This window comes from Oryctolagus cuniculus, chromosome 7 (genome assembly GCF_051225735.1).
Source record: "Oryctolagus cuniculus isolate XC-2025 breed Fujian yellow rabbit chromosome 7, ASM5122573v1, whole genome shotgun sequence".
In the NCBI taxonomy this organism is placed as follows: domain Eukaryota; kingdom Metazoa; phylum Chordata; class Mammalia; order Lagomorpha; family Leporidae; genus Oryctolagus; species Oryctolagus cuniculus.
Genome location: NC_142873.1, coordinates 74,614,124 through 74,639,928, shown reverse-complemented (window position 1 = coordinate 74,639,928; position 25,805 = coordinate 74,614,124). Strand labels below are relative to the sequence as shown.

The 25,805-nt window shown below is 37.0% G+C and overlaps 1 protein-coding gene across 8 annotated transcripts in view; it reads left to right on the top strand.

The window, feature by feature from the left end:
- Positions 1-25,805, top strand: part of PTBP2 (polypyrimidine tract binding protein 2) — an 80,954-nt gene that overhangs the window by 6,275 nt on the left and 48,874 nt on the right. For all 8 annotated transcript variants that reach the window (XR_016237166.1, XR_016237165.1, XR_016237164.1 and 5 more), the window contains exon 3: positions 16,593-16,668. Coding sequence is in view for 4 of the 8 variants with exons in the window: in XM_008264836.5 (XP_008263058.1) it covers positions 16,593-16,668 (76 nt within the window). In the remaining 4 variants the exon portion in view is untranslated. The remainder of the gene's footprint in view (positions 1-16,592; positions 16,669-25,805) is intronic.

Below are 25,805 nucleotides of genomic sequence, written 5' to 3'. Positions count from 1 at the left end.
GAATTGATTTACATAGTTGTTTTTGTTTCAGTACTTCTTTTTTATACTTTAGATACTTTACAATCTGTGGTGATAATCAGCTCTCATTCCTGATAATTATTTTCTTTGTTTCTTGTCAGTCTAGATAGCTTATTAATCTTCTCCAAAAGATCAAATTTTTATTTCATTGAGAGTTTTCTATTTTATTGATTTCTGCTGTTTTTATTTTTCTTTAGGTTTGTATTTAGTTTGCTCTTTTTATGCTTAGTTAAGATTGAAGCTAGTATAGAAGTTTATTGAATTTCTTCTTGAGTACTGTTTTCAAGGTAGCCCTCAAATATTGACATGTATATTTTCAGTTAAAATTGTTTTCTAATAAATTTTTGAAAAATTCCATTTACCACTTGGTTATTGGGAAATATTTTACTTAATTTCCAAGTATTTGGAGATTTCCATATCTTTCTATTAAGTATTACTAGTTTTAAACTATTGAACTATACTAAAATATTAAACTGTAACAGGCCCAGTGGCACCTTGATCTCTAGACCTGCCTGCCCCCTGTTTTTAAAATTGTACTTTAGAGGGGCTGGCGCTGTGGCTCACTTGGCTAATCCTCTGCCTGTGGCGCCAGCATCCCATATGGGCACCGGCTTCTTAGTCCCGGCTGCTCCTCTTCCAGTCCAGTTCTCTGCTGTGGCCCTGGAGGGCAGTGGAGGATGGCCCAAGTGCTTGGGCCCCCTGCACCCGCATGGGAGACCAGGAGGAAGCTCCTGGCTCCTGGCTCCTGGCTTCGGATCGGTGCAGCACGCCAGCCGTGGCAGCCATTTGGAGGGTGAACCAACAGAAGGAAGACCTTTCTCTCTGTCTTTCTCTCTATCAAATAAAAAATTGTACTTTAGAAATTTATTAGTAGGACCTAATACTTAGAATTACATGTATCTTGATATATTGACCCCCTTTATTATTATGCAGTGGCCATGTTTATACCTGGTAATACTTTTTGCTTTAAAAACGTTCTTGGGGGTTGGCATTGTGAGTAGCAGGTAAAGCTGCTGCCTGCAGTGCCAGCATTCCATATGGGCACTGTTTGGAGTAGTCCTGGCTGCTCCCCTTCCAATCCAGCTCTCTGCTAGTGTGCCTGGCAAAGCAGCGGAAGATGGCCCAAGTACTTGAGCCCCTGCATCCATGTGGGAGACTTGGATGAAACTCCTGGCTTTGGCCTAGCTCAGTACTGGCTGTTGGTGGCCATTTGGGGAGTGACCCAGCAGATGGAAGATACTTTCCCTCCCCCTCCCCCTCCCACTCTCAGTAACTCTTCCTTTTAAATAAATTAAATAAACCTTAAAAAGAAAGTCTTCTCTGGTTCATTCTCCTAGTGGCCACAGTAGCCAGGGCTAGGCCCTGCCGAAACTAGGAATTGAGAAGTCAGTCTGGTTCTCCCATGTAGATAGTAGGGGCCCAAGTACTTGGGCTGTCTTCTGCTTTCCCCGGGCACATTAGCAGGAAGTTGGATCTAAAGTGGAATGGCTGGGATTCAGACTGACACTCTGATACAGGATGCCCCAGGGTGCCAGCATCACTAGTGGCTTAACCTCCTGCACCACAATGCTGCCTCCTCAGCATTATTTTTGAACAGCATTTACATGGTGTGTCTTCTTCTGTCCTTTTAGTTTTAACCTCTTTTATTTATTTATTTATTTATTTGACAGAAAGAGAGAAAGGTCTTCCTTCCATTGGTTCACCTCCCAAATGGCCACTGTGGCCAGAGCTATGCCAATCTGAAGCCAGGAGGCAGGTGCTTCTCCTGGTCTCCCATGCGGGTGCAGGGCCCAAGGACTTGGGCCATCCTCTGCTGCCTTCCCGGACTGCAGCAGAGAGCTGGACTGGAAGAGGAGCAACCAGACTAGTACCCAGTGCCCATTAGTTTTAACCTCTTTGTATCATTAGATTTAAATTGTGTTTTTTTAAGTAGCATGAAGATGGGGCATCCTTTTTAAAGAAACTTGAGAGGCAGAGAGAGGAGAGTGAGAGAGCTTGCTTGTGCTGGAGAACATCTCCTGTCTGAAGGTGCCTACAATAGCCAAAGTTGGACCAGGGCTGAGGCTGGAGCTCGGATACTACACAGATAGTACTTAGATGGGTAGCAAGAACCCAAGTACTGGAACCATCACTGCTGCCTTTTAACGTCTATGTTGGCAGGAACCTGGAGTTGGGAGCCAGAGCCAGGAATTGAACCTAGGTATTTAAATGTGGAACATAGGTGTCTTAATTGCTAAGTTAAATGCCTACCACCTGAATAACTTGCCTTTTTTATATTAAATAATTAATGTGAGAGGCAGAGAAAGACATAGAGCTCCCATCTATCTGCTGGTTCATTCACCAACTGCCCATGATGGCTGAGGCTAGGAAGGTGGCAGGAACTCAGTCCTGGTCTTCCCCATGTGTGGCAGGAACTGAATTCTTGGAGACATTAACTGATGCCTCCCAGGGTCAGCAATATCAGGAAGCTGGAGTCAGGAGCAGAACCTGGACTAAAACCCAAGCACTTTTGTAATGGCTTCTCCACCTCTAGGCTAAATGCTTCACCCAAGGGGGGCTTGCTTTTTATGAGTTCTTATAACCTCTTGGTTATTAAAACCATTTACATCTATCTAATGTTAATTTTAGAATGGTTTTGGGATGGCATTGTGGTGTAGCGGGTAAAGCCACACTGGCAGTGCCGTCATCCCATACAGGCGCTGGTTCTGGTCTCAGCTGCTCCGCTTCCTATCCAGCTCTCAGTTATGGCCTGGGAAAGCAGTAGAGGATGGCCCAAGTAGTTGGGCCCCTGCCACCTGCGTGGGAAACATGGAAGAAGCTCTGGCTTCAGATCGGCACAGCTCCGGCCGTCGTGGCCGTTTGGTGGGTGAACCAGCGGATAGAAAACACTCTCTCTCCGCCTCTGCCTCTGTAGCTCTGCCTTTCAAATAAATAAATCTTTAAAAAAATATTAGAATGATTTTAATACAATCACTTAATATTTTGTCCTTTTTGTTCTTTGTTTCCCGTTCCTCCTTTTCTGTTTGTTTTTTTTTTTTTTTTTTTTGTTCCGTTTTATCTGTTACTGGTAGATCAGCTATAACTCTTGTTTTAGTGGTTACTTTAGGTTGTAAAGCATGCATTTATAATTTACCAAGTGTCAAGGGATATTTATACCAGCTTCACATACACTGTGTGAACATAATTGCATGCTTTATATTTGCCCTCTTGGCCTGCTATTGTTACATATACTTGATTAACTAATATGATTCTATATGTTACTTTGGATAGTAAATTTTAAAAGATTTGAATAAGTACAATATTTTTTACATTACCTGTAATACAGTTGCTCACATACATTTAATAAGACCTGGATCATTTTTTGCAGATTTCTGGATTTCTTTCTGTACAGCTCTCTTTTCTGGTCCTTTACCATGCAGACTTCTCAGTTCAAGTAGTCTTTGAGGCTCTACATCTAAGATGTGCTGTGGCCTGGTCTCACAGTGTAGTAAACTGAGACAAACATGGACTGATCTCATTTCTTTTCTGACTCTTTGGGATCATTGTCTATCATTGCCTGATGAGCAGTGCTTTGAAAACCTGTTGTTTATAAATTTGTATGATTTTTGAGTTATTTCAACAGTTGATAGTAGTCCATCTTTGGTTGAAAGTACTTCATCTTGGCTGGATGTGGAAATCCTGTCGGTTTGTTTTTTTGTTTTGTTTTCCTATAACAATACAGTCTCAGCAGTAATCTTTATCAGTCTTTGTTAATGACAGTAGTGGATTCATGGCAGTGTAGTTATTGGACATAATACATTTTTTTAAAGATTTTATTTATTTGAAAGAGTTACACAGAGAAGGAGAGGCAGAGAGAGAGAGAGGTCTTTCATCCGCTGGTTCGTCCACTCCCCAATTGGCCGCAATGGCTGGATCTGCGCTGATCTGAAGCCAGGAGCTTCTTCCAGGTCTCCCATGAGGGTGCAGGAGGCCCAAGGACTTGGGCCATCTTATATTGCTTTCCCAGGCCATAGCAGAGAGCTGTATCAGAAGTGGAGCAGCCTGGTTGTAAGCCGATGCCCATATGGGATGCCAGCACTGCAGGTGGAGGTTTTACCCGTTATGCCACAGCACCGGCCCCTGGACATAATACAGTTTAATTCCCAATATTGATAACATTTTGATTCTAGTTTACAGTTAAGAGGTATGGGAATAATCAGAAGTAAAAATGCTGTGTCAGATGAAATTCATGATTAAAAGTTTTTAAAAGCCACAATGCCAAATTACTCCTATGTTTTCCATAATTGCACATGGGAGTGCATGTGTTTCTACACCCTTCTCAATTCTAGAGCTCATCAAAATTTAGAACATTAGCTAGTTTTAGACTTAATAAAAGTATTTTGCAATTTACATTTTGAAATTAATGAGATTTTTCTTAATATATACTAAATTGATCTTCTGTATATAAAGATAATTGAAAAAGAATCTTGATGTGAATGGGATGGGAGAGGGAGTGGGAGATGGGAGGATTGCGGGTGGGAGGGAAATTATGGGGTGGGGGAAGCCACTGTAATCCAAAAGCTGTACTTTGGAAATTTATATTTATTAAATAAAAGTTAAAAGGAAAAGAAATTAATGAGATTTTTAATTTTGTGTTTTTCCTGTGGACTAACCTTTTTGTGTATTTGACCTATTCTAATGGTTCTTTATTTTTTAAGTGTTTTTGTTGTTGTTTGCTTTTATTTATTTATTTATTTTTAATTTGAAAGGCAGACTTAGAGTGAGAAAGAGATCCTCTACTTGTCATTCTCTTCCCTAAATGGCTGCAACAGCTGGGGCTGGGCCAGGGCCATGTTCAAGCCTGGTGCCTGGAACTCCAGCCAGGCCTCCCAGGTGGGTGGCAGAGGCCAAGTACTTGGGCCATCTTCTGCTGCGGGAAGGCACATTAACAGGGAGCTGGATCAGAAATGGAGCAGCAAGGGCTTGAACCGACATTCATATGGAATGCCAGCTTTGCAGACAGCAGCTTAACCTGCTATGCCATATGCCAACTCTTTGTATAAAAAGAAAATTGATTTCATGTGCATTGTAGATTCTTTTTCTTGGAGCTTTTTACTTTTTGATGTGTATACACACACAGTGTTGGGTATATAGATATTTCGAATGTTAGGTGTATAGATATTTTTGAATTATTAATCATAATTTCAGGTTTGTTGTCTTTCATATTTAAATGTTTTTAGTCTCAGTTTCTTTATCTTTCAATTTCAGATTTTCAGTTGTAAAGATTAAATGTGATTTTACTTAAAAACTATTTTCTGTAACCCAGGTTCTCAGTTAATGTTACAGAATATCCAAGTTTTGTAGCATTTGGATATGTTGAAATCTGATTTTCTATTCTTTTTTAAAAATTTGCTGTAGTTATCTCTCAGTGATTTTAGACTTTCTTTTTGGTTATCTTAGTGAAACTACTAGGCAAGAAAGGAAATTTGTGAGTCTTTAATGGAGATTTGTTGAATTTCTTTAAAGATTTATTTATTTATTTGAAAGGCAGAGTTTTAGCGAGGCAGAGGTAGAGGCAGAGAAAGAGATCTTCCATCCACTGGTTCACTTCCCAAGTGCCTGCAAAGGCCAACACTGGACTAATTTGAAGCCAGGAGCTAGGAGCTGCTTCTGGGTCTCCCACCCCGTGGGTGCAGAGGCCCAAGCACTTGAGCCATCCTTTACTGCCATCCCAGGCCATTAGCAGGTAGCTGGATTGGAAGGGGAGCAGCTGGGTGTTGGACTGGTGCCCCATGGGATGCTGCCACTGCAGGTGGTGGCTTTACCTGCTATGCCACAGTGCCAGCTCCATTGTTAACTTTTTAGATGCAGATTTTAAGCGTGGCAAAAATATTTAGTAGTTTTTTTGTTTTTAGTAAGTTAACTATATCAAGATGATGTAAGTAAACAACTAACAAAAGATTGATTTGTTGAAGTAAGTTTTTCTAAATTGTGTTTTGCTAGTATCCTGAAAGCATTGCTTATACACAGGTTCTAATATGGCTGTTGAACCCATTATCATTGGCTTGCTTAGCTAATTTGCAATTAAATAATACTAAGCATAACTGTTTTTGTGATAGTTGACTATAACTGTTTGTAATAGGTATATTAGTCAAGCTTTGGATTAAGGTTTTTAGATTTTAATTTTTAAAATGATTTTCTTAATGCAAGGATATTTTAATTAGAATTTCAGTTTACAGAGTATGTCTACTAAATGAAAGCACTGTATTAGAAGCAGTTGATTGAAAGACGTTTAAGACAGTATGTGCTCCTTGAGAGCAGAGATCTTATTTGTTTTTTGTTTCTTCATCATTAATAATGCATGTACAATACTAAGTATGTACTCGACTAACATTTGATGTCTTGAGAAAGTGTCAAGGGTTTCAGTATGCTTGTAATCTCTGAGCTCTTTATTGTGGATAAGGTAAATACCCGTTGTTTTGTAAAAGATTCATTTCTGCTGAAGATACAAAAGATTATATCTTTCAGGACCTCATCTAATTGGAGAGAGTTAAGTACCTTAGGTTTTAAGTGCAATATGGGTACAGGAAGAGAGAAGAGTTTTGTTTCATAGAATCAGTAAGTTTCATTGAAGTGGTGGGCTGTGATCTATGCTTTGGATATAGGTTGAGGCATGGTGGAGGGAGTAAAGATCAATACAATTTGAGGGACTGACAGAACCGAACTTGTGTTGGTAGACTAGTGCACATCCATATTGAGTAATGAGTAATTTGGCTGTTTTTCCAAAAGAATTTTTTTTTTTAAAGGGAAAAGGTTTATTGTCAGGTGGGGGAAACCTGACAGGCTGCCTCCTCGTGCACAGAGAGAACAACCCAAAAGAATATTGAGCAGAAATTATGCCAAATACAAACAATGTGAAGGAAAATTATTATAAGTATTCTTGAGAGTAGTTCATATACACACAAAAGCTGGATACCATGTCTTCCAAAAAAATTCACAAAATGTCACTTATTAACTGAATAGAGAATCGGATTAAATCTGCAAGTCTAAATGGCAGTGTTCTGGAAATATAGAGACTATTTAAATCACAACATAATAATACATTCGGTAACTCAGACTGAGCATCTCTGAAACCAAACAGCCAGTTTTCTTTGACAAATAAAATATAGTTTTAAAAAAGTGATGGAGAGAGAATTTGTAGGTTAAAAGACTAAGAGGAAGTATCAACCTACTGAATGTGTTGATCTTGTATCATCCTGATCTTCTCTGCATTATAAACTCTACAAAAATAGCCATTTTTTTTGTATGTTTTTAAATTGTTTTTTGGAGATATTAGAAATTTTAACACAGTTACATTTGATGAGTTTAGTGTAATTTTTCTTGATGTGCTAACTATATTGTTTTATTTGAAAAAAATGGAGAATGGGTCAGAAGTATTTACAGATAAAATAATATGGATATCTGGAATTTGTGTCAATAATATGACGAGAAAAGTAGAAAGTGGATATGGTAGTTTTTGCTGTGGGTTGCTAATGAACGCTGGACTGATGATAGAGTTCTTCTGGGTCGTGATACTGTGGTGTCTACAGTTGGCCACAGTTGTTATAAAAATAATCACTATTTAAAAACTTTTTAAAAAAGTTATCTTGTGGTAACTTTGTTATTGCTTTTAAAGTAAAAATATTGTTTAACCATTTTAAGTATACTTACAACTGAATTTAAAAAGCAGTAACAGTTTAGCAACACAGATAAACCAATACTTTCACAGAAAATTCAGATTTTTTCCAAAGTTTTTGATTTATTCATTTACTCAGTTACTCAGCAGTTTCTTAGAAAACTGCTTTCTTGAGAACCTGGGATTTTTCAGAATTGTATATCATTTTTGGATTCTCATTTATTGCTGATACTGAACATATGGTTTCTCCTATTCATTTGTCTTGCCAGAGAACTGAACTAAACTGTCCTTTCAAAGAATCAACTTTTATATTCACTTCTTTCTGTTCCATGGTTCACTAATTTCTGTTTTTGTTTTTCCTTTTATACCTTACACTGGATTTATTTTGCTGTGTGTGTGTGTGTTCATTTTATGTTTACAAATTCCTTTGTGATGCTTAAAAATGCCTTCAAGGTTCAAGATGATACAATGTTAGCTTTGGCAATAAATTTTTTTACTTTTGGAGTTCTTTTTTATCTTTTTAAGCCTTGTTGTATATGCTTCAAAATATACCAAAATAGAGGGGATGGTAGAATGAAGCAAAGTAGATTTTGAGTTTAAAGAATACTACCCCAGCAACCTCCATTATAATCAATGTGTAATTTTTGTTGTTTGTGTCATTTTGAAAGCAAGAGCTTAAACATTTATTTTCTAGTCTGTAGCAGTGTTCATTCTTTTTAGAGTGCTTAGATTGTTTTCTCTTGGGTTCTTAACAGTAGCTTTGATACTTGTTTGAAGTATCATTTCTTGCTTCAGACCTTTAATCAACCCTTTTGTTAAAGTCTTGGTTCTTGTAGGTGGGGAAGTGGTCCTTTGAGAACCCAATACTGTGGGTCCCTAAGTGCTAATTGCTGTTAGGTTGTTAATTGCTTCAAGGCCCTTTCAGTGAACAGGTAGCCTTTCTTTTTCTTTTCTATTTTATTATTATTTTTTTGGTGATAGAATTTACTCATGTACTTCTAAATTTCATGCAAATGTAAATAGGTAAATTTGGGTAAGGAAAAATTTTTAAATCCTTGCATATGGAGGGTTTTTGAAAAGTTATTATAAGAAATTTTTTTGCACCCAAATAAACATCATTTAATTCTATTTTTCCACATAGTGTTTGAATTACCCTCTTAGATTGTGAGGTCATTTGTCATTTCCAGTTCATATTTAAGGTTATGGTTTTTACCTCTTTGATTTTACATTTGTGTCTCAGTGTACTAAAAAATCTTACTTGCTAGCATTGATGTTGTTACACATACATAAGAACACTAGTTTTTTAAAACAGCAGTTATCATTGTTATCCTAATATTGTGATTTGAGTATAGTGTATGATTTCTTTGCAGTCATTTTTGTCAGTATATTTCACAAAGAATATAAAGTAAAAAGTTAAGTGAGATAATCTTTTGTGGGTCTACCACCAAGGCGACAGGTTTGGTTTATTTTGGTTTTCATTTTTGGGGAGTTCTTTCCTTTTAACTAAATTTCCCAAAGTTGAAACTGTAGCCACAGTGAGAGAAGAGAAGTCTAGCTATCCTTAACCTTTGTATGGTCTACTTTGGTTTTTCTTTCCCGTTACAGATATCTGTTTTCCCATTAGTTTTTGGTTTATCTTTTTATTCAATATAAACAAGTGTGAATTTCTTCCTACCATTTCATTCCTTCCAAAGAGAAAAAAGGTAGCATGGTATGTACAATGTTTTGTCTTGGCTTTTTCAGTTAAAGGAATATATCCTAGAGATCACCCATGGATGTATATGGAAGATTTTCTCATTTCTTTATACTGCTGCAAAGTTTTTTGTAGACTGATATTTGAGGTTTTCCCCAACCTTCTAAAAGTTGTTCTATATAATCAATAACTTTGTGCAAATAAAATCTTGCCAGTATTAAAAAATGTTGTGGTTTCTTTAGAATAGACTGATGGGTCGATATTTAACTACAAATGTAATTTTACTATATATTGCTAAGTTCTTTTTAGTGTAGCATTGTGTTTTGCTATTACATCAGGAAAGTATGGGTTCTTGTTTCTCCATAGCCTGTCCAGTAGAGCATAGTGTCAGAAGTTTGGAGTTTCGCCAGTTTGATTAATTTGTATTTGTCGGGCAATTGCTGTAGCATAGTAGGCCAAGCCTCTGCCTATGGTGCTGGATCCCATATGGGAGCCAATTCCTGTCCTAGCTGCCATAAATTTTTTCTTATTCTTTCCCATGTGGTTTTGTTGTGTAAACAAACAAAAAGTCTTCCTGGGTTCTGAACATGTGGTTCAGAAGTATTTCGGGAGAGGCCGGCGCCGCGGCTCACTAGGCTAATCCTCTGCCTTGCGGCGCCGGCACACCGGGTTCTAGTCCCGGTCGAGGTGCTGGATTCTGTCTCGGTTACCCCTCTTCCAGGCCAGCTCTCTGCTGTGGCCCGGGAGTGCAGTGGAGGATGGCCCAAGTGCTTGGGCCCTGCACCCCATGGGAGACCAGAAGTACCTGGCTCCTGCCATCGGATCAGCGCGGTGCGCCGGCCGCAGCGCGCTGGCTGCGGCAGCCATTGGAGAGTGAACCAACAGCAAAAAGGAAGACCTTTCTCTCTGTCTCTCTCTCTCACTGTCCACTCTGCCTGTCTAAAAAATAAATAAAAAATAAAAAAAGTATTTGGGGAGAAAAGAATTGGCATTTATATTGAATATCTACAGTCTGGTTTTTATTATTATTTCTTAAAACAGTTTAACAGTGATTTGCATAGCAGTTACATTGAGGTATTGTAAGTTCTGTAGAGATGATGTAGAGTGTATGGGAGGATGTGTGTAGATGCAAGTGTGACATCATTTATATAAAGGAATTGCACACCCACCCATTTTGATATTTCAGGGCTCTTGGGATCAATTTTCTGTATATCAGTGAATATCTATATTTAGGTTGTTTCAGTTTTATGAAAATGATGAACTTATGGTGTCTGTGACTTTTACTTTAATTTAGTAACTTCAATAATTATCCATATTTTTGTGTACAGTTGTAAATACTACCGTGGAATACATCCCCCTAAAAGACTACTTACTCTCTTCCTGGGATATTTGGGTTATTTAAAGTTTTTACTTTAATGCTTTGATTTCTCAAGCATTTATGCAAGTTTGAGTTTATCTTTAAGGGTATATATTACTGGAATGTAGAGAATGTGAAACATTGCAAAATATTGCCAAGTTATTTTCCAGTTTATTTTCTCATCCATAGTGTAGACAAGTTCTTGGCTGTTTCAGATAATCTTCAACAATGCTTGCCTTTAATTTTGTAATGTTTGCCCATCTTGTGTATAGTGTCTTTGGTCTTTCCATGTATTTCCCTGATTACTAATGAAATATGTTTGTCTTTTACATTTATGGCCATTGGTGCTTCTCTTGTGAGATTCTGTGGAAACACTGACTTGTGTCTTCTGCTTAATAAAAATTTGAATTTGCCATTTAACAGGTTTTAGCTGGTTTTGTGTTATCATATAAGTTGTGTTATGATTGCTGATTTTTCTTGGCTATTTGCGTTGCTGGTATTTCCTCTGAGGCTGTGATGCCTTTTCATAAATAGAAGATAATTAATTTTCATGTATCTTTAATATGGCTATGAGTTCCCATTGAATCCTAGTTAAAAATTATTTACGTGATTCCATTCTTACCTACACATTTTAATTTTCCCTTGTTCCTTGGGACATCTTCCATATGATTGTTGGAAGCCTTTAAAGCAGGCCTAAATCACAACTCTGAAGTTTTAAAACTATTGTGATTTTTTTTTTAAATATTTTTGTGTTTATTTGAAAGACTGAAAGAGATGTTCCATCTGGTGATTGACTCCCCAGATAGCCACAGCAGCCAGGGCTGGACCAGGTGGAAACCATGAACCAATAGATTCATTCAGGCCGTCTTCCACCGCTTTTCCCGGGCTATTAGCAGGGAACTGGATCAGAGATGGAGCAGCTAGGACACCAAACAGCACCCCATGGGATGTGGGTGTTGCTGGCAGTGGCTTTACTTGCTATGCTACAATGCTGGCTCCATGATACAGTTTGTTACTTACAGATATTTTGGTCATTTTATTGTAGAATTTATCAGTATTTCCTTTTGCGTCTAGTTTTCTTAATTTTAAAACTCCATAGATATCCAATGTTTTCATATTTTGATATTCATATATATGAACCTCAAATTTTTTGTACCAAAATAAACTTAACTTTTAATTCCATTTCCTATAAACTTTTGAAGTACTCTTATATTTTAAAATTTTTTTTAAGATTTGCTTTTTACATTTGCCTTTCTAGAAAAATTTGTTTGGTGTAGGGATCCAGTTACATTTTTATTGCCCTTAGAGAGTTAATTAAATTAAAATCTGCTGTGCCCCCCCTCCCATATTACAGTTATCTCATGGTAAAGGGTAAATAAGCTACTGCAACTAAATGCAGAACATTGTGGTCTAATTAGGCCAGAAGTTTATTTCTCTCTATTAAGCAAAAGTTCTGCTGGTATAAGAAAATGGTATCAGTCTGCTCCAAAAGGTTATTCACTAGACCAAGTTTTTCTCATCTTTCTTTACCAGTCTCTAGACTTTGGCACTTGTAAGTGTAACTGTATTGCCTCTCCTCCCCCAACGACTGGAGGTTTGTCTATATTGTCAGTTTTTTTTTTTTAAATCGGCATTTGATTTCATTGATAATTTTTAGTGTATCATTTTTGTGTATTTTTATTGGTTGTATGAGTTAGTGCTTTTCCAGTCTGATGAGTAGTTAGTACTCATTCTACTTAATTGTCTCCTTGGTAGAACTTCTGTACTTAAGGAGGCCAAGAATTGAAGCATGCCCACCTTGAGAATCTAGTTTTTGTCAGCAACTTGATATTCCAGTCTTTGCCCCATGTCTCCAGGGCAGAATATGTTCTGTCAGTTCAGTAGAAATCAGGAACTCTTGTCAGTGTCAGCCTTTAGTTCTTGCTGGCCTTTGTGGGGTCCTAGCAGCTTTTCTATGTGGGAATGATAGACAGTAGTTGGATTGAACTGTTAGAATGAACAGAATATCTAATAACCATGACAAGAAAAAACAGTTTGTATTATTGGAATGACTATCAGGTGACCTTTAATCTGTACTTACTTTTGAACGTACGTTTTTTGTTAAACACATGTCTATCTGATTGACATGCGTTACGTCCTCAATGATCATTTTCCTAATTATTTCTATGGGTGTCAGTTTCTCTTGAAATGGTAGTTGATATTAGGCAGGAGAGGAGTTTCTGTGGTCAGATATAATGAAATATCACTGCCAATCTTAGCATTAAATTCTTTTAGTTGAATCTAAGATAAGTTAAAATTTTTAAAAGTATTTTGAATTTAAGTAGCACTAATTTAACTTCTTTGTGTGAACAGCTATTCATCACTACCACTGATTCATTTTCTGTCTATTCCAAGTTCAACAACTAGGCTGAGATGTTTTGGTAATGTTAACGTTTATTGTCAGTACTACAGAATCACTTTTGGAAATAATTGTTGGAAGATTGTTACTCATTGAAAAGGCAAACATAATAATTGCTTTTTGTAAGTTATATTAAGATGCCTTATAAAAATGTTCAATTATTTTTATAAATTCTCAAATTGCAAATAATTTTATATTCTTCTGAGTCAGTTATATTAAATATACTCTTCTAATGACAGATATGAAATCAAGGGAGAAAAATGACTGCAGATAAAAACTTTGTTAAAGATTTTTAAAACTTTGCCATGCATAAAGATGCATTGCTGGAAGGAAAGAGCATCACACACAGTATTAGAGGCTTTCTTTTATACTTGAATAGACCCAAGATTCCCTACCCATCATCTTCCAGAATAATTAATTCACTGTGGTGGAAGGATTTTGATTTACAAGTAATCAGAGTAAACTGATAGTAACGTTTTTAAAAGGTCGGATACACTTTTGAAAAGTAGGGGAGTTGTGTTTTCGAAAATGAAGGAGGTAAGACGACATTGAATATGTTTTAAGGGGTTAGTACTTCTTATTCAGGTGAATAAAACATTAAGGATTTCTTCAGATTTTTGTTTGCTTTTACTTTTAGAATATCTGATCTGGAATTCTATTGATTTATGGAAAGGCTAATTTTATTCACTTTGTAAGAATCTTATGCTGTGGTGGGGGGTCAACTTTGATTTGTGTAGGGAGTGGCTTGATCTCAGGACCAAATATTTGATCCAAGAAGAAAGGCCATAAAGTAACAGTAGTCCTCCCCGTTACCCACAGTCTTACATTCCATCATTTCTGCTACTCATAGTCAGCAGTCCAAAAGTACTAACTAAAAATTCTCAAAATATGTTTTATAAGTTTTACTCTTTAAATTTTAATTTATTTGATAGGTAGAGCGATGGAGAAAGAGACAGAGTTCCCATCCTCTGGCTCACTGCCCAAATGCCTGTAACAGCCAAGGCTGAGCTGACAGAGCCAGGAATCCAGTTCAGTTCTTTCACATGGTGGCAGAAACCCAGTTACTTGAGCTGTCACTGCTGCCTCCCAGGGTCTACATTAGCAAGTAGCCAGAGTTAGGAATTGGATGTGGGTGTTGAACTCACATACTCTGATGTTGGTTACAGGAATCTTAACTGTTGTGCCATATACCTCCACGTAATTCACAAGTTTTAAATTGCAAACTCTGCTGACATCATCCTGCTCCACTCTTGCCTGGGAGGTGAATCATTTCTTTGTCCAACTACTTTATGTGCCACCTGTCAGTCATTTAGTAGCCATATTGTTTTTCAGATAGGCTCTTGCAGGATCACAGTGCTTGTGTTTAAGTAACTTTTGTTTTATTGAATAGTGACCCCCCCAAACACAAGGATAGTTACTCAAAGACGACATCAGGGCATGAAACGTGGCAGGATAGATTAACTCTGGTCATGTGTAGCATATAGAAGACAACATAGTATACTCATATATAGTGTTTGAAATTATCTGAGGTTTCAGGCACCCACTGCTGGTCATGGAACAAAACTCCTGCATGTCAGGAGTGTGTATTAGTTGTTAATATTTGTTCACTTATTTAGTCAACAAATATGTGAGGACTGTGTGATTAGTTGATGCTTTGGAATAGTTAACACTATTGATGTGAGCCAAGCATTTTGCCTGGTAATCACTGTCCATGTAATATCACATTTAATCCTAAGGGTTGTGATGTAGATGCTACACCTAATTTATAAATGAGGGACTGAAGTCTTAGATTGGTTAAGTACAGTTACATAGATGATAAGCAGAACCTGAGCTCCAGAGCCAGTTTTCTTAATACCATATTGTGTACTCGTCATGAAAATATAAAGAAAATTAGAAAATTTATTGTGGGTAGTGAACCAATTATGTAAACTCTAGCTTCAGAAGAACCTGGAGGCTTGTTAATATGGAGCTTGCATCCTGAGTAGATGTAGGATAGACCTGAGAACATGTCTTACTAATAGGTTTCTACATTTATTTTTAAAAGTAAATTTGTATTTATATATTTTTCACTTTATTGGAAAGGCAGAGAGAGAGAAAGTTTCAATTTGCTAATTCACTCCCCAGATTACTGCAACAGCCAGAGCTCATTACTCAATCTGGGTCTCTCATGTGGGTGACAGGGATCCATTACTTAAGCCTTCACTGGGCTATTTCCTGGAGTGTGCATTAGCAGGAAGCTGGATTGGAAGTGGAAGTACCTGGCCTTGATCCAGGCACTTTGATATGGATGTGGGCATCCCAGGCAGCATATTAATTACTGCACAAAATGCTTGCCACTAATGTTAGTCTTAGGGACGACACTTTTGAGAGTCTTTAAGGTATCCAGTTGTCATTAAACTTAACTACGCCATGCCTTGATTAGAAATTAGACTTGGTGGTCGATTAATGTGACTTGAAACTCTGTTTCTCATTCTTCTGTTTCTGTGAGCCTTTGAGATGGACTGAAAACCTTTGAAACATTTAAGGGATATAACTTTATGAATATATTTTTGTTCACTATTTTTGTGTCTTGTAATACAGTATATTTATGTGTTTAAACATAAATCAGTATAAATTTTGTGGTTAGGTTGTTTTGAGCTTTTTGAAATGCTCTGATAGATTACCTTTATACTCTTCTCATTTTGATGGTCACATTCAACTTTTCTGTACTGTTCATAGTGTTAATATTTAAATATTAATACCAATGTATGTAAATTTATTCTTAGTTAGGTAAAACAGTTAATTTAGCTGGTTTAAATATTAGCTTATTCAAGCTTTTTTTTTTTTTTATAAACAAAAGCATTATAAAAATAGCTGAAACATTACTGACTGGTTTGAACGACTGTAGTTCCAAAACATAGATTTATGTAATCTTTTCTCCAAAGGATTTTAGGATATGATTCCATCTCTTTCACAGAAATCTCTGATTTCATAGATTTCACTTTTGCTTTGAGTATTCTAGCCACTGAAGTGTATACCTGTTTAGTTTGACATCTGACTCACCAGTATGGAATTCTGATTCTATAACGACTGAATTACCTGGATGAGTAAAGAGCTATTGGAATGGAGGATTCACAGAATGTTTCTGAGAAGGCCTAGATGCTCTACCACTAGTTTGGGAAATAATTGAAGTAGTTTTCTACAGCTTTTGATTATGCAACTTAACCTTTTTTTTTTTTTACTGTTATCTTTTGGGCTTGAGTGGAAGGAGGTTTGAAAGGAACTCTGTTCCATTTGTGGAAAAGGGAGAGGATAGACAAGAAGGTAGAGGGTGAAGTTAATTTCTTGCAATGATTAAAACTTATAGCTGTTCCCAGTGCTGTGACATTTGATGTTTGTTTTCCAGTAAATATTTACAGATAAATAGAAGATTTTCAGATTAAAAATTTTAAATATAAAGATGTCTTATGCTAATTTGTTTTCATTTTTATAGAGAGGATCTGACGAACTACTCTCAGGCAGTGTTCTCAGTAGTCCAAACTCTAATATGAGCAGCATGGTAGTTACAGGTAAGTAACTCTTAGCAGTCTGCCATTTGCTCTTTTATGGAGCAGAATATTGAAACTAAATTTTCATCTATTATACTAGAATAGCTTTTATTTTAAATGATGTGTTGGAGTGTTCTTAGAGGAAGTTTCACTGGAGTATATACAGGAATACTTCAAAAAGTGTGGAAAATGAAGTTAAAAGGTAAGTTTATTTTGAGGTAAAAAATATTTAAAATCTATGTATAGTTTTTAATGCATTTTCCATGAAGTTTTTGAAGATTCCTTGTATGTGCTGAGTTGATAAAATCTAAACTTGATTTTTGTGGGCATGTAATTCTTCAGGTCTGATTGCTATTTTGACTTTTTAAAAATTACAAAACTATCATTCTTTAAAGTTATAACCTCTTCACCTTTTTTATTTTTGTTTTTAGTTTTTCTGTTTGTATGTCATAGAATATGTTAAAATATTTCTTTATCCCTCTAAAGCCCTGAAGTCCCAACTATAAATAAAAACCAAAGAAAATTGAACAGCACAGTTGTTTTCTTTCTGTGATTTCATTCTTTTTTTCTTTGTTATACAGTATTTTAATTTTTTGAGTTTATTTCCATTATACTGCCTACTTGCAAATTTAAGATGACTTGCTTCATCTTCATTGTATATGTCTGAAATAATATTGTTGGTTGTAATGTCTTGCTGTAAACAAACATAGGTTAACTGTTAGACTGGTTTTGTGCTTGATGGACCAAATTTTGAATCTGATTATTAATGTAACACCCCTGTGTTTTGTGTTACTTACCAAAAATCAAAGTTGCTTTTTTTCTGTATAACCTTTCCTGAGTTGCTTACTTGAGGAACTAACTATAAGCATCTAAAATGGCATTTTTAATTTGTATAGATAGCCATTCCTTAATGTATATGTGCACATTGACACGTATGTGTACATCCCTGATAGGTAACTAAAAGTTAAAATTTAGTGCTTGCCAAATGCAGTCATAGTGCTGTGAAGATGAATTTATCAGCATGTGTTGTGGCCGATTTTCCTATTTAGTGATAACAAAGCAAAGTTACTAGACCATGATCTTGATATTCAAAGTACCATATACAAGTAATTGAAAGGCTTAAGTGTCTGCCACTTTGCTTTGTCAATATCTTTGTTTTTTTACAATGCACATAGTAATTATTTTTGTTCTTTTACTATTCATTTAAATTTCTTTTATATAAGGTGAACAAATTTCATTTATTTCATATACACGGATTTAGGAGCATAGTGATACTTCTCAGCGTACCCTTCCTCCTGTCCACTCTCCTAACCTCCCTCCTCCTTCCTTTTTTATTTTTTTTAATTTTTACAGTGACATATTTTCAGTCTATTTTATAATCATCAGATTAACCCTCCACTAAATAAATAATTCAACAAATAGCCCTGCACGTTGTGATTGTTATTGGAGACATTTTAAAAAGTTTTCAGGGCTCTAACAGAGTAATTGGTAACAGCCTTTCTCCCTTTTCCAATCTGTCATGCCCAACTCCTCCCCCCCCCCCAAAGAAAAGTTTAACTATAAAATATAGAGGGCAGCTTTTGTCAAATTGGTGAGCAAACAGTTTAAGATTATGGTGTTTGAGTTAGGGGAAGTACATGAGGTGAGTCTTAGGATCACTCTGCTTTTCTTCCATAGGACCTTAACTATTGCAGCACAGCGAAGTAAAGTTCAGGCAGAGTGCAGACTTCTCACTGACCTAGGGAGACTTGAGTTTAGACTTTGAAGTTTTCCCAACATTTGGTATTTGTGGGGAATGGTCCTGTAGAAAAGGCAGTTGTCTAGGTGTTTAGGTATAGCATAAGGCAAACATTGGTATGGAGAGTTACCAGAATTTTGGAAAATGGCGCAGTTGCTTATATGCAGTATGAGACTTTGCAGGGTCTTTGAGAATTGTCTGCTCTAGGGATAAACTAAATGGTGATTTCCTGTGTTGAGCAGTGCTGAAGACATTAGCATTCTGGGAGATCAGAATGAAGATATATTATAGAGTATTGCAGGCACTCGGTTTACACTATAGAAAGACTAGGCCTTAAAGGATCACATGTCATAATAAGTTCAATCCACGAGCCTAATTTAAGCAGAAAGTCTAATCTGACAGATGTGAAAGATTCACCAATACTTTATCTGCCAAAACAAAACTGTACTTCCCTAAGGAAGACAATGGTTTGTTCTTCCTGTGATTATTACCAATAATATGTAGCAAATGATAAAAAAATTAGAAGTCATGTGAGGAAATAGGAAAGTAATGTATATTAGGATATGTTTAAAGGGAACATACTGTAAAATGACGTGCATATTGGAATTAACTATAAGAACTGAAAGAGCTGTAAAGGAAAAGGTTGAAATAAAGAGTACACAGTATAGGAATGTGTTGATAAGTAAATATAAAGATGGCATATAGAAATAGTCAAACTGAAAAATAGAGTATTTGAAATGAAAAATTTCACTGGTTGAGGCTAATTGATTAGATACAACAAAAGAAAGGTTAGTGAATGTGAGTATAGATAAACAGAAATAATTCAGTCTGCCAGAAAGATCAAAATATCCTTGTAGGACAAACAATTTAAACTTCTGTGTTATTGGAATTCCAGAGAGAGAATAGAACGGAGCAAAAGATTGTCAAACAAATTCATATGAAGTCATATTATGAAAAAATTATGCATGAATTTCAAAATTTACTTTGGGGTTATCAAAATAAACCATCTTAATTTAGTTTTCTATGAACTTTTTGAAATAACTCTTTTTATAATTATGTATGAAGCAGTAATGACTGAAAACTTAAAAAATGTGAGGAAATAATATGTACTAATAGTGCTAACACTTAAGAAGCTCAGTAAACTACCCCAGGGTGTTAGGGAGCCAGTATTGTCCTTGAAAGCCCGGTGAGAACTAGGTGCGAAGTAGGTGTAGTTTCCTCTGTGCCCTGTAACTCCAGGACTGTTGGTGCAGGTGATGTAACCCATATATTAACTTGCAGTATGGGATTTAGAGAACCCTATTTGGATTTCCCTACTTTCAGGGGAGTGATTGCCAGACTACAATCCCAGGGATAACTGACACTCACCTTGTGAGACTTGGGTAATAACCCCACTGTATCCTTAGCTCCAGGACTATGACTAATTAGCACTATCCTGTTGCTCCAGGACTATGACTAATTAGTACTGTATTTCTCAGTGTTATCATAACATGCTCTGCAGGACCTAGAAGAGGGCCTACCTGCATTCCAGTGTTCCAGACCCACACTTGTCCACACACAATCCTTAGAAGAACCTATATTTATCCTTTGGGACCAAATTTCCCAGAGTTGGAACTTGAGCTCTTGGTGCCGTATGCCGTAGCATTAGTCATGTCCACACAGCAAGATCTGGGGAAGGTCCTATCCATATCACACAGCCTTAGGTACATAGCTGTTGATGCCACTAGTCCCAGCATCACTCAGGCTTCCCTGGCAGGACAAGGAGACAACCCCCTCAGTGTCAGACACACACATTTGGAAGGTCATGTCCACTTGGAAGTCATACTTGACACCTCCACAAATTGCTGCAGACTAGACAGCTATTGCATTTTTAGACACCTCTTACTGCTGAAGAAATCATTCAGATACTAAATTTCTGGGCTTGCCTAGAACCAAAATCAAATCAACAACCTAAGTGACATCCCACATGCCATCTAAACAACACAAAACTTTTTTATAAAGATTATTTGAGAGGTAGAGCTGCAGACGGAGGGAGGGTCTTCCTTCTGGTTCATTCCCCAAATGAATGCAATGGTTGGAACTGGGCCGACCTGAAGCCAGGAGCTTCTTCTGCATCTCCCACGCTGTTCCACTGCTTTCCCAGGCCATAGCAGAGAACTGAATCTGAAGAGGAGCAGCTGTGATACAAACCAGCGCCCATACGAGATGCCAGTGCCCCAGGCAGAGGCTTAGCCTACTGTGCCACAGCCCTGACCCCATACAAAACAGTCTTTTCCAGTGAAACCTACTCTGTTAAAACAACAAGAAAACTGCTATCCCAGATGCCAAACATCACTTGTGGGGATTCAGGAAACAGGAAAGCAAGAAAGGTGAAACCTCCAAAGAACACAGTAGTTCTTCAGAAATACAACTTTTTCTGAAGAAAACCTGTGACAGTCCTGAAAAAGAATTTAGAATAATGATCCTAAGAAAAATCAGTGATACAAGAGAATACAGGTAGTTTAAAGGTATAAGGAGGGGCTGATGCTGTGGCGCAGAGGGTTAATGCCCTGGCCTGAAGCGCCAGCATGCCATATGGGCACCAGTTAGAGTCGTGGCTTCTCCACTTCTGATCTGGCTCTCTGCTATGGCCTAGGAAAGCAGTACAAGATGGCCCAAGTCCTTGGGCCCCTGCACCCACACAGGAGACCTAAAGAAGCTCCTGACTCCTGGCTTCGGATCAGCATAGCTCCAGCCGTTGTGGCCAATTGGGGAGTGAACCATTGGATGGAAGGCCTTTGTCTCTTTCTCTTCCTCTCTCTCCCCCTCCCCCTCCCCCTCTCTCTGTAACTCTTTCAAATAAATAAATAAATCTTTTTGAAGAAAGCTATAAGGAAAACACTAGATGAATGAGGAATTCAGTAAAGATACATATCATTAAAATGAACAAATTTTGGAGCTGAAAACTTCTGTCAGTGAAGTAATAAATATAATTAAGAGCTTTGACAACAGAAAAGACACAGTGAGAGAAGGAATTTCTGATTTGGAAGAGAAAACTTTTGAAATAATCCAGACAAAAATAAAGAAAAATTGGCTCAGAATAAAAAAAGTCCTCTGAAACATACGGGATACCATTATGGATACCTGAGAAAGAGGAGAGAAAGGCATTGAGAACCTACTGAATGAAATACTAGTTGAAAACGTCACAAGTTTTGAAAGACTTGTGGATATCTACATATAGGAAGCTCAGAGAACTTAAGCCACTTAGGCAAAAAAGATGTTCTAAATGAATACTAAAGTAAAAAATAACAAGTCAAAAGTTAAGGACAAGGAGACAATCTCAAGACAGTTGGAGATCTGGGCCAGTGCTGTGGCACAACAGGCTAAGCTGCCACCTGCAGTACTGACATCCCATATAGTTCAAGTCCTGTCTGCTCCACTTTTGACCTAGCCCCTTGCTAATGCACCTGGGAAAGCAGTGGAGGATGGCCGAAGTGCTTGGGCCCCTGTACCCACATGGGAGACCCAGATGAAGGTGGCGGCTGACTTTGGCCTGGCCTAGCCATTGCCATTCTGGCCAATTGGGGAGTGAACCAGCAGATGGAAGGCCTCTGTCTTTCTGTCTCCTCTGTCTTGCTCTCTAACTCACTGTCTTTCAGATAAATCAATCTTTAAAAAGTATATAGTATGAGAAAAACTTTGTTACATGTAAAAGGAATACCAATTAGATTCATGGCAGACTTCTCAGCAGAAACACTAAACCATGAGTTGAATGATATGCTCAAGGCCTTGAAAGAAAAACTTGCAACCAAGAATATTATATCCAGCAAAGCTATCATTTAGAACTGAAGGAGAAATGAAGTATTTCCTGGACAAGCAAAAACAGAAAAATTATCACTGCCAGACCAACCTTACATGAAATCCTGAAGGGGTTCCACATTTGAAGGTAATATCTTTTTTTTTTTTTTGAAAGGCAGAGTGGACAGTGATAGAGACAGAGAGAAAGGTCTTCCTTTTCCCCTCCCCGCCAATGGCTGCTGCGTCCAGCGCACTGCGCTGATCCGAAGCCAGGAACCAGGTGCTTCTCCTGGTCTCCCATGCGGGTGCAGGGCCAAAGGACTTGGGCCATCTTCCACTGCACTCCCAGGCCACAGCAGAGAGCTGGACAGGAAGAGGAGCAACCGGGACTAGAACCCGGTGTGCCGGCACCGCAGGCGGAGGATTAGCCCATTGAGCCACGGCGCCGGCCTGAAGATAATATCTTGAAGTCAGTAACAGATTTACTAAGAGCAGATATAATCAGCAAAATGGACAGGGGTTAGTTTTTACCTAACAATATTAAACTTGAATGTAAACAGATTTGATTCCCAAGATAGAGAATACAAGTTGGTTAAATGGATTAAAAAACACAAAATCCATCTATCTGTATGCTATTTACAAGATTCACACAGACTGAAAATGAAAAATACATACCATGCAAATGAAAACCAAAAACGAGTGGAAGTAGCTATACTCAGATAACATAAACTATAAAAATTTTTAGAGACAAAGAATATTATGTATTGATAAAAGGATCAATTCAGCAAAAAGAACGGTCATCAGTATAAATGCATCTAACACAAGACCATCCAGACAAATACAGCAAATACTATTAGACATAAAGGGAGAGACAGACTCCAGTAGAATAATAGTGTGTGGTATTTCAGCATCCCCACTCCCATCAATGGATAGATTATCCAAACAGAAAATCTACAGATACTCCAGAGTTGAACCACACTATTGAGCAAGGGCTACTAACAAACATTTACAGAAGGTAAGGAGACATTTCACCCAACAGCTACAGAGTACACATTCTTCTCATCTTCACTTGGAACATTTTCTAGGATAGACCATGTGTTAGTCCACAGATTGTCTTAGTAAATTAAAAAAGAATGAAATTATACCATGTATCGTCTCAGGTCATAAAGGAGTAAATCTAGAAATAGAAAGCAACAGGAAGAATACCAGAAAACTTAAAAATATATGTAAATTAAACATGCTTCTGAATGGCCAATGGATAAATTTAAAAGGAAATTAATTTCTTGAAATGAAAACATGTCAAAACCTGTGGGATAACAGCAAAAACAGTATTAAGAGGGAAATTTATAGCATTATGCTTGTTCAAAAAATGGAAGATCTCATTCTAAAGATGCATCTAAAGGACTTAGAAATACAAAAATGAACCCAAAGTATTGAGAAGTAAGTAATCATGAGCAGAAATAAATGAAACTAAAACAAAAACCCACAAAAGATCAATAAAGTAAAGAGTTTTTTTTTTTTTTTTTATAAGATAAAATAAAAACTTGTAGCCAGACTACCGGAAAAAAAAGTTGAGTTGGAAGAAATTACAACTGATAACACAGAAATACAAAGCCTCATGAAAAGCTACTGTGAACAATTGTATGCTAAGAAACTGTTCTGAGAAATAGATAAATAATAAATCTTTTGAGAAGTAGATAAATTCTTGGATGTATGCAGCCCTAGTATCAAGAAGATCCACAAAAGATCTAAGCAGAGGCATTATAACTAGTGAGACTGACGCAGTAAAAATCTCTCTTCGGGACCAGCTCTGTGGTGTAGCGGATGAAGCTGCTGCCTGGGGTGCTGGCATCCCATTTGGGTGCTGGTTTGAGTCCCGGCTGCTCCACTTCCAATCCAGCTCTCTGCTGTGGCCTGGGAAAGTAGTGGAAAATGGCCTAAGTCCTTGGCCCCTGCACCTACATGGGAGACAGAAAAAGCTCCTGGCTTCAGATTGGCACAGCTCAGACATTGTGGCCACCTGGGGAGCAAACCAGCAGATGGAGGACCTCTCTGCAACTCTGCCCTTCAAATAAATACATAAATCTTAAAAAAAAAAACAAAAAACAAAAAAACTCATCAAAGAAAAATCTAGGACCTGGTATCTGTCTTTGCTACTGAATAATTTAGTTTAAATTTATGAGCAATCTTTTATCTTTATAAGCCAATTAAAATAGTTCTTAATGAATTTTCCCATGTAGACCTAAAATATTTACACATATAGAAGATAACATACAAGATAGACCAGTAATGCTGTTGTAGTAATAGCTTCTTAAAATTTTTAGCTGTTTTTTTTTTAAATTACCATCAATTAGTAAGAATTACTTACTGCTGTTAGTAATCTGAATTAACCATACTTTTTCTAAGTTGAAACCTTTAGTACATTAATGGCTTTATCTGCTTACAGAACTGTCCCAAAGTATTGAATATAATAGAGGTCAGGGAAAAAGAAGTCATTTGGAACTTGCAACCTAAAAGAGGACATATTTAAATACAGAACCAACAATGTTTTAACTTTAAGAGCAGTAAATCTGATTTTTAGTGTTTGGAGAATACAAAACTGTGGATGAGAAAGACTTTAAATAGCAATGTTTAAATTTATAAACTCATTAACCAATGAGAATAGGCACTTTCTTAGTCCACACAGTATTTTTGAAAGCACCTGTAGGATTTTATAAAACATTTGTCCCTTTTAGAACTCTGGGCCTTTGTTATTAAGATGACCATCATGACTGATAATAATACGAGATCTTGTAACTTTTGGACATTTGTATCAGTAGCATTTTACATTATCATAACTTAGAATTTAGCACAGCTTAACACCTTGACAGTACCTTTAATATAATCCAAATAGCCTTATTAGTTGGTATCTCTATAAAATGAGAGACATTTCCAGGGGCTCAACTGGAAATATCAAAGTCCAAGAAATTTGGAACTTTAATTTTTTTGAATGCCTGTCAAAGATGCCAAGAATTCTTTAGAATACTTGATAGAAACAGGATTCTTTAGCATCATGACATAATATAGACCAGGTTTGATCATTGTTACAAAGCAGTCACCCAGATGCTTTAGTGTAAGTATATATTTAAACAAACCATAACTCTTAAAACTCAGCTGCTTTTAAACAATTAGAACTTATAGAGACAGAATACAGTAGATTACTTCAATAGAATACAAAATCTGACTTTTTGGTCATCCCAAGAATTGGAAATAAAACCTTAAATGTTAGAGTTAGCACATGGAATCATCCTATAACTTGGAACAATTTTTATAGAGTCAAAACTAGGGAAGAGAAAATAGCTGGCCAGAAAACTGACAGAATCACCAAATAAACAAACTTCTACAAGGCCAGCATCACTTATACCAAAACCAGTGACACAGTACACATGAGAGCTACAGACAAATGTTCTTGATGAATATAGTTGTAAAAATTGTCAGCAAAATGTTAACAGACTGAATTCAGTACTACATCAAAGATAGATCACGATCAAGTGGCATTTATCCCAGAGATGTAAAGGTGGTTCAACATTTGCAAATCAGTAAGCACCATAAAACACATCAACAGAATGAAGAGCAAAAATGATATGATCATCTCAGTAGATAT